The sequence below is a fragment of the Physeter macrocephalus genome, chromosome 19 (genome assembly GCF_002837175.3).
Source record: "Physeter macrocephalus isolate SW-GA chromosome 19, ASM283717v5, whole genome shotgun sequence".
NCBI classification, from domain to species: Eukaryota; Metazoa; Chordata; class Mammalia; order Artiodactyla; family Physeteridae; genus Physeter; species Physeter macrocephalus.
The window spans coordinates 11,734,909-11,748,058 of NC_041232.1; the positions used below are offsets into that span (position 1 = coordinate 11,734,909).

The 13,150-nt window shown below is 52.2% G+C and overlaps 1 protein-coding gene across 1 annotated transcript in view; it reads left to right on the forward strand.

The window, feature by feature from the left end:
• Window positions 1-526: 526 nt before the first annotated feature.
• The window catches only part of DDX54 (DEAD-box helicase 54), a gene marked incomplete at its 5' end in the record, with an annotated part of 23,262 nt that continues 10,638 nt past the window's right edge, over window positions 527-13,150 (forward strand). The window contains 11 exons of the mRNA XM_055080713.1: window positions 527-683; window positions 3,612-3,682; window positions 4,283-4,471; window positions 4,591-4,640; window positions 5,766-5,807; window positions 5,933-6,028; window positions 6,754-6,875; window positions 6,982-7,043; window positions 7,122-7,253; window positions 8,414-8,624; window positions 12,043-12,177. Of these exons, the coding sequence (XP_054936688.1) occupies window positions 527-683; window positions 3,612-3,682; window positions 4,283-4,471; window positions 4,591-4,640; window positions 5,766-5,807; window positions 5,933-6,028; window positions 6,754-6,875; window positions 6,982-7,043; window positions 7,122-7,253; window positions 8,414-8,624; window positions 12,043-12,177 (1,267 nt within the window). The remainder of the gene's footprint in view (window positions 684-3,611; window positions 3,683-4,282; window positions 4,472-4,590; window positions 4,641-5,765; window positions 5,808-5,932; window positions 6,029-6,753; window positions 6,876-6,981; window positions 7,044-7,121; window positions 7,254-8,413; window positions 8,625-12,042; window positions 12,178-13,150) is intronic.

Below are 13,150 nucleotides of genomic sequence, written 5' to 3' on the forward strand. Positions count from 1 at the left end.
GTTGGGGAGGGATGATGGATCAGAAAAGGGATTGGGGAGAGAGGAGCTGGGCAGATTGGAAAAGTCTAGTATCTCACACATAGTAGATGTTTTGATTGGTTCCCTAAAGTTTTGAGGGCCTTGAATGACAGGCCAGGATGATAATTATGATGATACCACCGCCTGGGCACAGTTCTAAACTTTACACGCACCTATTTAGTCTTCACAGCACGCTATGAGGCACACGCTTTTGTCATCCCCATTTTCCCAATGTGGGAACGCAGGCTCTGGGAGACGAAGTCCCTGGTCTGAGGTCTCACAGCTGGAAGTGACAGAGTTGAGATTGAAACGCAGGCCGTCTATCTGCAGAGCCCGCTCTCTGACCCTGTGCCCTGTCCTGGTCCGGTCAAAGGAGAGCCCTTTAGCAGAGAAGTCATGTGATCTGGCAGGAGCATCATCACCTTGAATGGGGCAAGGTTGGGGGCGGGCACTGGCAACAGGACAGCCCCCTTCCTTGCCCCCAGTGGTCTCACTCTACCTGGAATGATGCTGCCTCTCTGTTGCTCCCTCCCAGCTGGGACCCGGCAGACCCCTACCCACCTTCCCCACCTCGGAATGCACCTCGGACGTGGAGCCAGACACACGGGAGATGGTACGAGCCCAGAACAAGAAAAAGAAGAAGTCAGGAGGCTTCCAGTCCATGGGTGGGTGAGCCAGGAATCCGGGGACTTCGTGTGGGGGGAGCAGCGGGGGGTTATGGCCTTCCGTGCTCTGCCCTGGACCCAGCACTGTGATGGGTTGGGGGGATGGAGGCAGTAGACAGTCTCCAAGCCACTCACGGCCTTCTCGTGAGGGCAACAGTCCTGGCACGATGAGAGAACAGTTAGGGCAGGACTCAGGGCGATGCTGGTGCGGGAACAGGCACAGACGTCCGGGGATTGAGCGGCGTGACAGAGCCGCATTTCAGAGCTGAGGGTAAGAGATGAGATGGTTGGGTGCTGTTGGTACACCTGGCCAGCCGGAAGGAAAGCCGGACTCTTTCTTGGCTCTTTGCATATCAGTAGCATCTGGAGCAAAGATTGAAACATCAAGGTGAATAGTTGTATAACCTGAAAGGAAAAGAAGCCTAAGTGTGACCTGAGCACTGTTTTATTTGACTTTTTTTCTGTTTAGACATGTGTATGCCAAAGAAACACTGTAGACTTAAGTTAAACACTGTACCAGGAATATATTTGCAACTATGGGACAAAGGGCTGATAACCCTAATATACAAAGAGCTTTTACAAATCAAGAAGAAAAAGACAGACACCCCGATAGAGAACTGGGCAAAGAAAATAGCTCACAAAAGGAATCTAGACAGCCAAATGTGCTAAAATTCATCAAAATCAAAGGAAAAAGCCAAAACATCTACATGTGGCTATTTTTGGCCTTTCTGAATCTCTAAGATGAAGGATTGACCAAAAAGCAGCTAAAACCATGGTGCTTTCCTGTCTCCAGGCCTCCCACTGTCCTCCCATCTCCACAAGCCCAGGTCACATGGAGGCTCCAAAGGCCACCTTCTGCCCCTCGCAATATCACGTGCTTCAGCTGTCACACCCGTGCCTGCACCCATCACAGGCCCTTGTCACTTAAGACCCTTTTCTTCCTCTTTCCTTCCTTCCTTCCTTCTTTCTTCCTTCCTTCCCTCCCTCCCTCCCCCCTTCCTTTTCAGAGGCACAGCTCACCCGACAGGCCTCCTCAACTCATCTTTCCAGTTCCTTCCATCCTTCCTTTCTTCCTCCCTCCCTTCCCTCCCTCTGGCCCTTCCTTCCTCCCTCCCTCCTTTTCTTCCTTGCTCCATCCCTCCCTCTCCTTCCTCTCTTCCTCCCTTCCTCCCTTCCCTTCTCTCTTTCTTTCTCTCTCCCTCCCTCCCTCCCTTCCTTCTCTCCTTTCTTTCTTTCAACTTTTTTTTTCTTTTGGCCACGCTGCACGGCATGTGGGATCTTAGTTCCCCGGCCAGGAATCGAACCCGTGCCCCCTGCAGTGGAAGCACAGAGCCCTAACCACTGGACCGGCAGGGCCTTTTCGACACCCTTTTCTTTTAATTATGAAAAATTTCAAACATATAAAAATTAGAAAACAGTGAGTCTCCACATACCCATCACCAGCTTCAGCAGTTTTAACCACTGGTGTTGTTTTATCCACACCCTACCCACTCACGGCCACCATCCCGGAGGATTCTGAAGCGAATCCCAGGCATCCGCTCCTTCTATCCCTAAATACTTCCCACCTGCCTCCAAGAGATGCAGGACCCTCCTACATGTAAAACGAACACAGTTCCTCAGTATAATCCAAGATCCTGTCAGTGTTCAGACTCCCATTGTCTCATGGCATTAAGAGCTTTCAAATCATAGGAATAAAGACGCAGACGTAGAGAACGAACTTGAGGACACGGGGAGGGGGAAGGGTAAGCTGGGACGAAGTGAGAGAGTGGCATGGATATATATACACTACCAAATGTAAAATAGATAGCTAGTGGGAAGTAGCCCCATAGCACAGGGAGATCAGCTCGGTGCTTTGTGACCACCTAGAGCGGTGGGATAGGGAGGGTGGGAGGGAGACGCAAGAGGGAGGAGATATGGGGATATATGTATATGTATAGCTGATTCACTTTGTTATACAGCAGAAACTAACACACCATTGTAAAGCAATTTTACTCCAATAAAGATGTTAAAAAAATTATTAAATGACACTAAAATTTGAATATTCTAAAAAGATGGGCTTTTTTTTAATGTAAACTTTTGAATTGAATATAACATACTGACAAAAAATGCACAAATCATGTGTCCAGCTCAATGAATTTTTACAAGGTGAATGCACTTGTGTAACCACTATCCAGATCAACATAAAGAGCATTACCAGCACCCCAGAATCTCCCTGGCCCTTCCAGTTATTACCTTCCATCAAATGTAACCACTAGTTCAACTTCTATCACCATAGATTTGTTTTGCCTATATTTGTAAGTTTATATAAAATGACTTATTCAGTATGTGATAATTTACGTGTCGCGTGTCTCTTTCAAAATTAGGTTTGTGAAATCTAACCATGGTATTAGCTTTTTCAAACTGTTCAATTTCATTGATGTATAATACTTCATTTTATGAACATACCACAGTTTACTTCTCAACACAGTGAATGAAAATTCCAGGTGCTAATACCTAGAATTGTGATCTTTTTTCGTTTTAGCTATTTTGATGAGTGCATCGTGGTAGCTCATTGTGGCTTTCTTTTGTACTGATAGTTCTCTAGTGACTAATGATGTTGACCACCTTTTCATATACTTATTAGCCATTTATACATCTTCCTTTGTAAAATGCTTATTAAGGTGGGTTGTTTTTGGTTTGTTTTGTCCATTAAAATTGTTTTGTCAGTGAAAAAAAAAAGCTTTCAAATCAGAATCCAAATGTGGTTCATACCCCACAATCCGTAGATTTGTTTTCTAAGTCTCAATTAATGGATCAGCTTTGCTCTATCACTTTTCTTTTTTTCTTGCTATTTATTTGTTGATGAAACTGTCATTTGTCCTGTGTAGTTTTCTGTCATGTGTCGTAGGGGCTCCTCTAGCCCCCTGGCCGTTCCCATGTCTTTCCCAGGCTTGAGCTACCCAGTGTTCAAAGGCATCATGAAGAAGGGCTACAAGGTGCCAACACCCATCCAGAGGAAGGTACGGGGCAGGGAAGCTGATGCGGGTCGGGAAGTGGGCATGGCCGACCTGGCCCTCCTGCCTGGCCTCTTGACCTCCACTCCTTGTCCCATCTGTCAAATCTGTCGTCCCCTCTTACTCTGGCCGAAGCCCCACGAGCCTGCCCATTTCACAAGTGGAGAAAGTCGGGCCCGGCAGAGCAGAGGTTCAACGCTGTGCCTCTTTGCCACTTAAGCTGCCCACTGCTGAGTCCCTGCCCGGGCAACTCGCAGGCACCCCATCATCACCTGGGTCTCATGTTTGTTGTCCTCAGACTTTAACCGAGAGGGAGATAACGTTTCTCTGGGATCCTGAGGAGGACGACTAGATGGGGAGATAGAGTCTGGCTTAACCTGAAGAAGGTTGTTCCAACAGTGGAAAGAGTTGGGGGTAATGGGCTGCTCCTCCCCGGAGGTGTGCAAACAGGCTTTAGCAAGAGTGGGATCAGGGCTGGGGGACAGGCCCCATCCCTTTTGCTGAGATGCTCTGGTTTGCCCACTCCCTGCAGACTTGAAGCTCTGGATCACGTGGTGCTTGGGTGCAGGAGCTGACCCCTCCCCTCCCCCGCTCATTCCCCTGCAGACCATCCCCATGATCCTGGATGGCAAGGATGTGGTAGCCATGGCCCGGACAGGCAGTGGCAAGACGGCCTGCTTCCTTATCCCCATGTTCGAGAGGCTCAAGACCCGCAGCGCCCAGACCGGGGCCCGCGCCCTCATCCTCTCACCCACCCGAGAGCTGGCCCTGCAGACCATGAAGTTCACCAAGGAGGTATATCCGGGCGCAGGGACGGGCTGGCTGGGCTGAGCTGGGACCAGTCAGCGAAGCCCGAGTGGGCTGAGTCAGCTCCCATCGTCGCTCTCAATCTCTCTCTTTCTCTCTCTCCACAGCTGGGCAAGTTCACTGGCCTCAAGACTGCCCTGATACTGGGCGGGGACAAGTAAGAGCCCCCTCGGTGCCCTGTGCAGTGGTCCCCAAAAGCAAACGTGCCCCGTGCCTCCCCATCAGATGGACTGAGCTTGCGCGGCTCATTAATAACAGCAACTCCTCTGCACATTCTTAAAACACCAACAAGGGGAAATATGCAGTAAAATACCGAAAGGAATTTCACACACACGACTCAGACACAGGTTCTGATGCTTCTAAAAGAGAGCTGGCAGTGCACTGGGTCACCCAAATGGGTCACTTAGTTGTGTATGTTTTAATATGCTTGGTTTGGGGCTATTTTAAGTGGAATGCACACAAATAGAGGATGTTTGTAATAGCTCAGATCTGCAAAATACTATATTTTTCCTGATGTGCTTGCACCATCCTTCTAAGGTAGCAGGCACCACAGCTGTTTTACAGATGAGCTAACTGAGGAAGTGATGGGCTCAGGGAGCCGCACAGTGGTCTGGTCGTAGAGCTAAGTTTAGAACCCCTGCGCCCCGTCCCACAGTTTCTCCCTCAAAGGGCAGCCCCTTCCTCATTCTTCTCCCAGAATGTCACTGTCACCAGTCGCTTTTGATTCTCACTGAGAGTGTTTTGCTTTTCAGTGCTCTTTTGCCTACATTATAATTTATTATTATCTCTATTGTTGTGATTGTCAGAAATACCTCCATAAGCTGGACCTGGTCCAGAATTCTGACTCCTGGTTCCTACAGGTGTCCCAGGGGTGTTTTCAGAGGAGAACAAAAGTTAGGGATGTATACTCAAACGGTTTGGGAGCAAGGACACAGAGATCCAGGAAACCTGATTCTAGGTGGAGCTGGCAGTTCCAGGGTTAGTTGCTAGGTGGCGCTGTGGGTCAAAGGCCGTTTTGCTGCAATATGAACAGAGTGAATGAGATGGGTTCGGTGGCAGTCTATCTTTGGAGAACTTTGTTGTTATCAGTCCTTTTGTGTGTTTGAACTTGTAGTTCAGGTTCTTGTCAGGGCATTGCTTTTGCCTAGTAGCTCAGCAATAGCTTTTCCCGAGTTCCGAGCCTGGGGTCAAGGTGTGGGACTCAGCTGAGCGTTTGGAGATGGGAAGGAAGAGAGACAAAAGAGACCTGTTCTATCAAGCTAACACCTCTTCTTCTTCCTAGGATGGAAGACCAATTTGCAGCCCTGCACGAAAATCCCGACATGTGAGTTTGTGGATTGGGGATGATGCTGTGGGGTCCCTTCCCAGATGGCCAGGGTCTGGGGAGTGAGAGGAGGGCTATGCTGGTGCCCTGGCCCTGGGTGACCTGGCCTGCACAACCACTTTCAGAATCATTGCTACCCCTGGGCGCCTGGTGCATGTGGCTGTGGAGATGAACCTAAAGCTGCAGAGCGTGGAATATGTGGTATTTGATGAGGCTGACAGGTAAGGCTGCAGGTGCATCCCCGGGCACTTGGGTCAGGGTTGGCCAGGAGGAAGGGCTCTGCCAGAAGAGACCTATGCAGTCGAGATCAAAGCAGCGTTTCCCCAAAGTGGGCCACAGACTGTAGGCAGTGCCAGAGCTGATGGGGCTCCCTGGACCAACAGTTTTTCTTCACTTTTTTTTCTTTATTTTCTTTACTTTTAGGAATATTCAGATATTCAATATTGAAAATATTGAAAAGAATAGTAAAACAACAAACACATGATTTGAAAGAGATAAAAAATAGCACAAGGTTGAAAGCACAGACTGGAGCCAGACAGGTGGGATCAAATCCCAGCTCTGTGAACTTGGGTAAATCCCTGAGGGTCTGTGGGCCTTGGTGGCCTCAACTACAAAGTGGGGATAAAATAGCATGTACCTCACAGGGGTGCCGTGAGGACTAAAGGGTTGATATTTTATAAAGTACTTAGAACCATGCCTGGCCCAGAGTGAGGGCTGCTGTCATTTATTTCAACATGAATTTGTAAGAAACATAACTGAGACCAGACCTAGGATTTCAAGGTCATTATTGCTTAGGATGAGGTTGTTGAATAGAGAAAAAGTGAGCTGAGTTAAGGAAGCACCTGTCCACGTAACAGAAAGTGTGACGGGGGCAAGGATGACAGGTTTGGAACTCAGTGGAATGGAAGCCCCTCTCCTGACCCTTTGCTGCCCTCTGCCCTCCCAGGCTCTTTGAAATGGGGTTTGCAGAACAGCTGCAGGAAATCATCGGCCGCCTCCCTGGGGGCCACCAGACAGTCCTTTTCTCTGCCACGCTGCCCAAGCTGCTGGTGGAGTTCGCCCGGGCTGGTGAGGGAGCCACAGGAGTGGGGCTGGGGGCTGGGACGCGTGTCAGCGCCTGGGAGGGGCTTGTCCCTCAACGACTTCCCCTCCCATCCTCTCTTGCCCACCGCAGGCCTCATGGAGCCCGTGCTCATCCGGCTAGACGTGGACTCCAAACTCAACGAGCAGCTCAAGGTGAGGCTCCACCCGTGCCCCTTCCCGGCCCATGGCCTGGACCCCATGAGCCAAGCGGAGTGACCCTTCTCCCTGCAGACCTCCTTCTTCCTTGTGCGGGAGGATGCTAAGGCTGCTGTGCTCCTCCACCTGCTGCGCAACCTGGTGCGGCCCCAGGACCAGACAGTAGTATTTGTGGCCACCAAGCACCACGCGGAGTATCTCAGTGAGGTGAGCTGGGGGATGCCCGCACCTGCCCGGGCCTGGGGAGCAGCACGTACTCCATCGCCACCTCCGAGCTGCGGTTCCATGCTCAGCCACCAGAGAGCAGCACCAGAGCAGCACTGAGTCCTGGCCAGAGCTCTGTGCTTTTTTATTCTTTTAAGTTTTTCTTATAAAAAATTTCAGACATGCAGCAAAGTCAGAAAACAGCATAATGAACTCTCAGGTGCTCAGTTATCAACTCACATCCAGTCTTGATTCATCTAATAGTCCCCGTTCCATCCAGGGTATTTTGAAGTGTATCCCAGCTGTTCTCTCATTTTTCTGTAGATATTTAGTGTCCCATGTGTTTCACTTTTTTAAATTGAGGAATAACCTGTACGCTGTAATCTGTGTAAAGTGCCCTAATCTTACATGAGCAGCTTGATGAGCTTTTCCACACATGTATATCTGTGACCCTCCTGGAAAGAGGTCCACAAACCCCCAAGGCTGCCAGGGCCCCTCCTGAGTCAATGCGGCCGCCTTGGGTCAACCACACCTGAGTTCTGTTATCTGAGGACACAGTTCGCTGGGTTTCACTTATGTGACACACGTTTACCGGTGCTTCCTCTGTGTAGCTGCTGGGATCACTGATGAATAAAACCAAAATAGTAGTTTTTAAAGAGCAGTTAACACTTTCACCGTGCTTCCTGTTTTCCGGGCCCTATTCTCAGCACTGTATGTGTATTGGCTCATTTAACTCTCATAACAAAGCTGCAGAGAGGGAACTGTTGTTCTCCCTGTTCTACAGACAAGGAAAGTGAAGGCACAGGGAGGTTAGGGAACTTGGGCAAGGTCACAAAGCCTGTTAGTGACAGAATCAGGATGAGACTTGTGTCTTGGGGTGGCGCTTGCAGCCTCCCTGAGGGAGACCTCTGCACATGCCATCTTTTTTTGACATTCAGACAACCCTGCAGAGGTGAGAGGTGATACGAGCCCCATTTATACTGATGAAGACCAAACCGAGGTCACCCAGCTGAGCTGGGGTTTATACTGAGGGCGCCCGACTCCAGAGCCCGTGGTCCTCCTGCCATGTCGTGGCGCCCACTGCCACGGCCCAGCCTCGTCTCCTCTCCCCTGCCCGTCTCCTCCTCACCCCTTTCCCTCCCTCTGGTCTTCACTCTGGGCAGCTGCTGACAACCCAGCGGGTGAGCTGCGCCCACATCTACAGCGCCCTGGACCAGACGGCCCGCAAGATCAACCTGGCCAAGTTCATGCACGGCAAGTGCTCGGCCCTCATCGTGACTGACCTGGCAGCCCGGGGCCTGGACATCCCACTGCTGGACAACGTCATCAACTACAGCTTCCCCGCCAAGGGCAAGCTCTTCTTGCACCGCGTGGGTAAGGAGCCTGTGGCTGCAGTGGCCACCGGGGAGTCCCAGCGGGAGCTGAGGGCACAGGGCTCAACTCCTGCCGCTGCAGGTGGGGAACTGAGGCCCAGGGAGGGCACCAGTAAATCAGAGTCTCTGGGGGCGTGGCCCAGGCTGGATCTGGGGGGCAGCCCTAGACTCTAAGGACGTGGTGCTCCCGCTCTCTGGATTCCCCAGGCTGGTGCTTCTCTTTCCCGTCAGGCACTTGATGACACGGCCCCCCCCCCGCACAGTCCTCGCCCTAAAGCTCGGTCTTTCTAGCTCCTCTCCTGGGAGCAGCTTTTAAACAGCACCCCGACCCCCTCTGCCTCCTGCTCCATCAACTGCAGACAGAGTCTCCTGACTCCCGGCCTTGTCCAGTCAGCCTGTCGGGTCAACCACACCTGAGTTCTGTTATCTGAGGACACAGTTCGCTGGGTTTCACTTATGTGACACACGTTTACCGGTGCTTCCTCTGTGTAGCTGCTGGGATCACTGATGAATAAAACCAAAATAGTAGTTTTTAAAGAGCAGTTAACACTTTCACCGTGCTTCCTGTTTTCCGGGCCCTATTCTCAGCACTGTATGTGTATTGGCTCATTTAACTCTCATAACAAAGCTGCAGAGAGGGAACTGTTGTTCTCCCTGTTCTACAGACAAGGAAAGTGAAGGCACAGGGAGGTTAGGGAACTTGGGCAAGGTCACAAAGCCTGTTAGTGACAGAATCAGGATGAGACTTGTGTCTTGGGGTGGCGCTTGCAGCCTCCCTGAGGGAGACCTCTGCACATGCCATCTTTTTTTGACATTCAGACAACCCTGCAGAGGTGAGAGGTGATACGAGCCCCATTTATACTGATGAAGACCAAACCGAGGTCACCCAGCTGAGCTGGGGTTTATACTGAGGGCGCCCGACTCCAGAGCCCGTGGTCCTCCTGCCATGTCGTGGCGCCCACTGCCACGGCCCAGCCTCGTCTCCTCTCCCCTGCCCGTCTCCTCCTCACCCCTTTCCCTCCCTCTGGTCTTCACTCTGGGCAGCTGCTGACAACCCAGCGGGTGAGCTGCGCCCACATCTACAGCGCCCTGGACCAGACGGCCCGCAAGATCAACCTGGCCAAGTTCATGCACGGCAAGTGCTCGGCCCTCATCGTGACTGACCTGGCAGCCCGGGGCCTGGACATCCCACTGCTGGACAACGTCATCAACTACAGCTTCCCCGCCAAGGGCAAGCTCTTCTTGCACCGCGTGGGTAAGGAGCCTGTGGCTGCAGTGGCCACCGGGGAGTCCCAGCGGGAGCTGAGGGCACAGGGCTCAACTCCTGCCGCTGCAGGTGGGGAACTGAGGCCCAGGGAGGGCACCAGTAAATCAGAGTCTCTGGGGGCGTGGCCCAGGCTGGATCTGGGGGGCAGCCCTAGACTCTAAGGACGTGGTGCTCCCGCTCTCTGGATTCCCCAGGCTGGTGCTTCTCTTTCCCGTCAGGCACTTGATGACACGGCCCCCCCCCCGCACAGTCCTCGCCCTAAAGCTCGGTCTTTCTAGCTCCTCTCCTGGGAGCAGCTTTTAAACAGCACCCCGACCCCCTCTGCCTCCTGCTCCATCAACTGCAGACAGAGTCTCCTGACTCCCGGCCTTGTCCAGTCAGCCTGTCGGGCCCCACCCTCCCCGACGGGCCCCACCCTCCCCTCAGCCCACCCAGGCCAGCTCACTCCATTTTATTTTTCAGTTATAAAAGTAAGGCCCGCACGTAGTAGGAAAATTTGAAAGTGGAGCAAAGCACCGAGAAGGCAGGAAGTCACCCTCCCCTCCCTGGTGATGTGACGGCCGCAGGTGCTCACCCAGCCCTCCTGGTGGGCCCTGGTCCACGTGTTCTACTTGCTCTCCTTGTCTTCACAACAACCCTGTGCAGTGGGTACCAGCAGCGTCAGCTCCATTTTACAGATGAGGAAACGGAAGCAGGGAGGTTAAGAACTGGTCAGGTGTCTCAAACGTAGCAAAGTGGGACCACTGGCATCCTTTTTTTCAGTTGTGGAATATACATAACATACAATTACCATTTTAACCACTTTCAGGTGTAAGTTCAGTGGCATTAAGTACGTTCACACTAACGTGCAACAGTCATCCAGCTTCCATCTCTAGAACATTTTCGTCTTAACAAACTGAAACCCTGTACCCATTAAACTCATTCCTCTTCCCCCGCCCCCAGCCCGTGGTAACCACCAGGCTACTTTCTTTGTCTTCTTTTAACTCATAAACGCGCATGGCATGTTTATAAATACCAGTAAGTTAAATAAGCGCGTGTGAGGGAAGCATCTGGTGGGCAGGTTCCTTGGAATTGTTCTGCGTATGATTGAACATTGTCAAATGAGTAAATTCTGGCTGCCCACGGTGGGCTGCCCGTGGGCGGACCTTCGGGGTGCGAGGGAGGCCTCCACCTGGGTCTCCAGCCTCTTCTCCCTGTTGGCAGTTGCATGCTGTGCCCTCAATTCCGTTGCTTTGGGAGGGCTGGCCCTGTACATCCCTTGAGGCGTCCTCAGAACCCCCAAAGGGAATTTCTCATGTGTCGCGTGACCAGCAGTGTGAATCGGACTACCGCTAACGAATCTTCCGAATGTGGTGACACTTGGTTTCTGCAAGATGCAGAAACAAGCCAAAGCGTAATGTTATTCATGGACTGACTTACCACAAAATTAGAATCACACTGGACATTCTTCTTGCCTCTGTATACATCGTGCATGTTTTTCATTCACCATTTGAGCATCATTCTATAACAGGTGTCAGCAAATTGTTTCTGTAAAGGGCCAGATGGTAAATATTTTAGGCTTTGGAGCCATTTAGTCTCTTACACATCTCAGCCCTGGGAGCATGAAAGCAGCCACAGGCAATATGTAAATGAAGGAGCACAGCCGTGTGCCAATAAAACTTTATTTACACAGGCTGGGGGGGTGGCGCTGGATTTGGCCAGGGGCCACAGCTCGCCACTCCTTTCCTCAGCTGTGTAATTCCCACCATGTGGTCATCAGCTAATTAACTAACCCTCTGTCCTTAAGTCTTTAAGTGGTTTCCATTTGGGGGCTGTTCCGGGCAGAGATGGAGTAGGTGTCCTGTGGGTGAATCTTTGCACCCTGGGTTATTTCTCTGGGTAAAAACCCCCCAAAGTGGGGATGCTGAAGACTTGTGATACTGATAAAGAGCAGTGTCTTGCTTCTATTCCTGCTAACCTCCCAGAGCACCCTGTGGGCTCACGTACTCTCAGGCAGGTAGCCCCGGTGACTGTCACTGCCTTGCCCCCTTTTGTAGGTGGGACACTGCTTAAGGAGGTGGGGCTGTGGCCTGGCTTGCACCTTTAGTGTCTGGCACGTGCTGGGCTGTGGGGTCCTTTGCCTTTGCTCCCGTTTGACTACCTCCTCCTGCAGGCCGTGTGGCCCGGGCTGGCCGAAGTGGCACGGCCTACTCCTTGGTGGCCCCAGACGAGGTCCCCTACCTGCTGGACCTGCACCTGTTCCTGGGCCGTGCCCTGACCCTCGCCCATCCCCACGAGGAGCCCTCCGGTGAGTGGAGGCTGGGGAGGGGCTGGGGTCCCCCCTGGAGTTCATGGTTTGTTTTTTTTTTTTTTTTTTTTTTTGTGGTACGCGGGCCTCTCACTGTTGTGGCCTCTCCCGTTGCGGAGCACAGGCTCCGGACGCACAGGCTCAGCGGCCATGGCTCACGGGTCCAGCCGCTCCGCAGCATGTGGGATCTTCTGGGACCGGGGCACGAACCCGTGTCCCCTGCATCGGCAGGCGGACTCTCAACCACTGTGCCACCAGGGAAGCCCGAGTTCATGGTATTGATGGGGGTCGGAGATGGGCCAAGCTGTCCTGGCTTGGGAACTTGACCCCAAGGGAAGATCCCTGTATTTTTTTTTTTAATTTATTTACTTTATTCATTTATTTTTGGCTGCATTGTGTCTTTGTTGCTGTGCATGCAGGCTTTCTCTAGTTGCGGCGAGTGGGGGCTACTCTTCATTGCGGTGCGCAGGCTTCTCATTGTGGTGGCTTCTCTTGTTGCGGAGCACGGGCTCAGTAGTTGTGGCTTGCGGGCTCTGGAGCGCGGGCTCAGTGGTTGTGGCTCGAACCCGTGTCCCCTGCATTGGCAGGCGGATTCTTAATCACTGCGCCACCAGGGAGGCCCAAGATCCCTGTATTTTAAAGTCAGTAAAGAGCCGGATAGTAAATGTCTTAAGCTCTGCAGGTCACGTGATCCACGGCAGCTCCTCACCTGTGTCCTTGTAGTGCAAAATTAGTCACAGACAACACAGAAATGAGTAGATGGGGCCATGTTCCATAAAACTGTACTTGTAAAAACAGTAGGAGCGGGCTTCCCTGGTGGCACAGTGGTTGAGAGTCCGCCTGCCGATGCAGGGGACACGGGTTCGTGCCCCGGTCCCGGAAGATCCCACGTGCCGCGGAGCGGCTGGGCCCGTGAGCCATGGCCGCTGAGCCTGCGCGTCCGGAGCCTGTGCTCTGCAACGGGAGAGGCCAC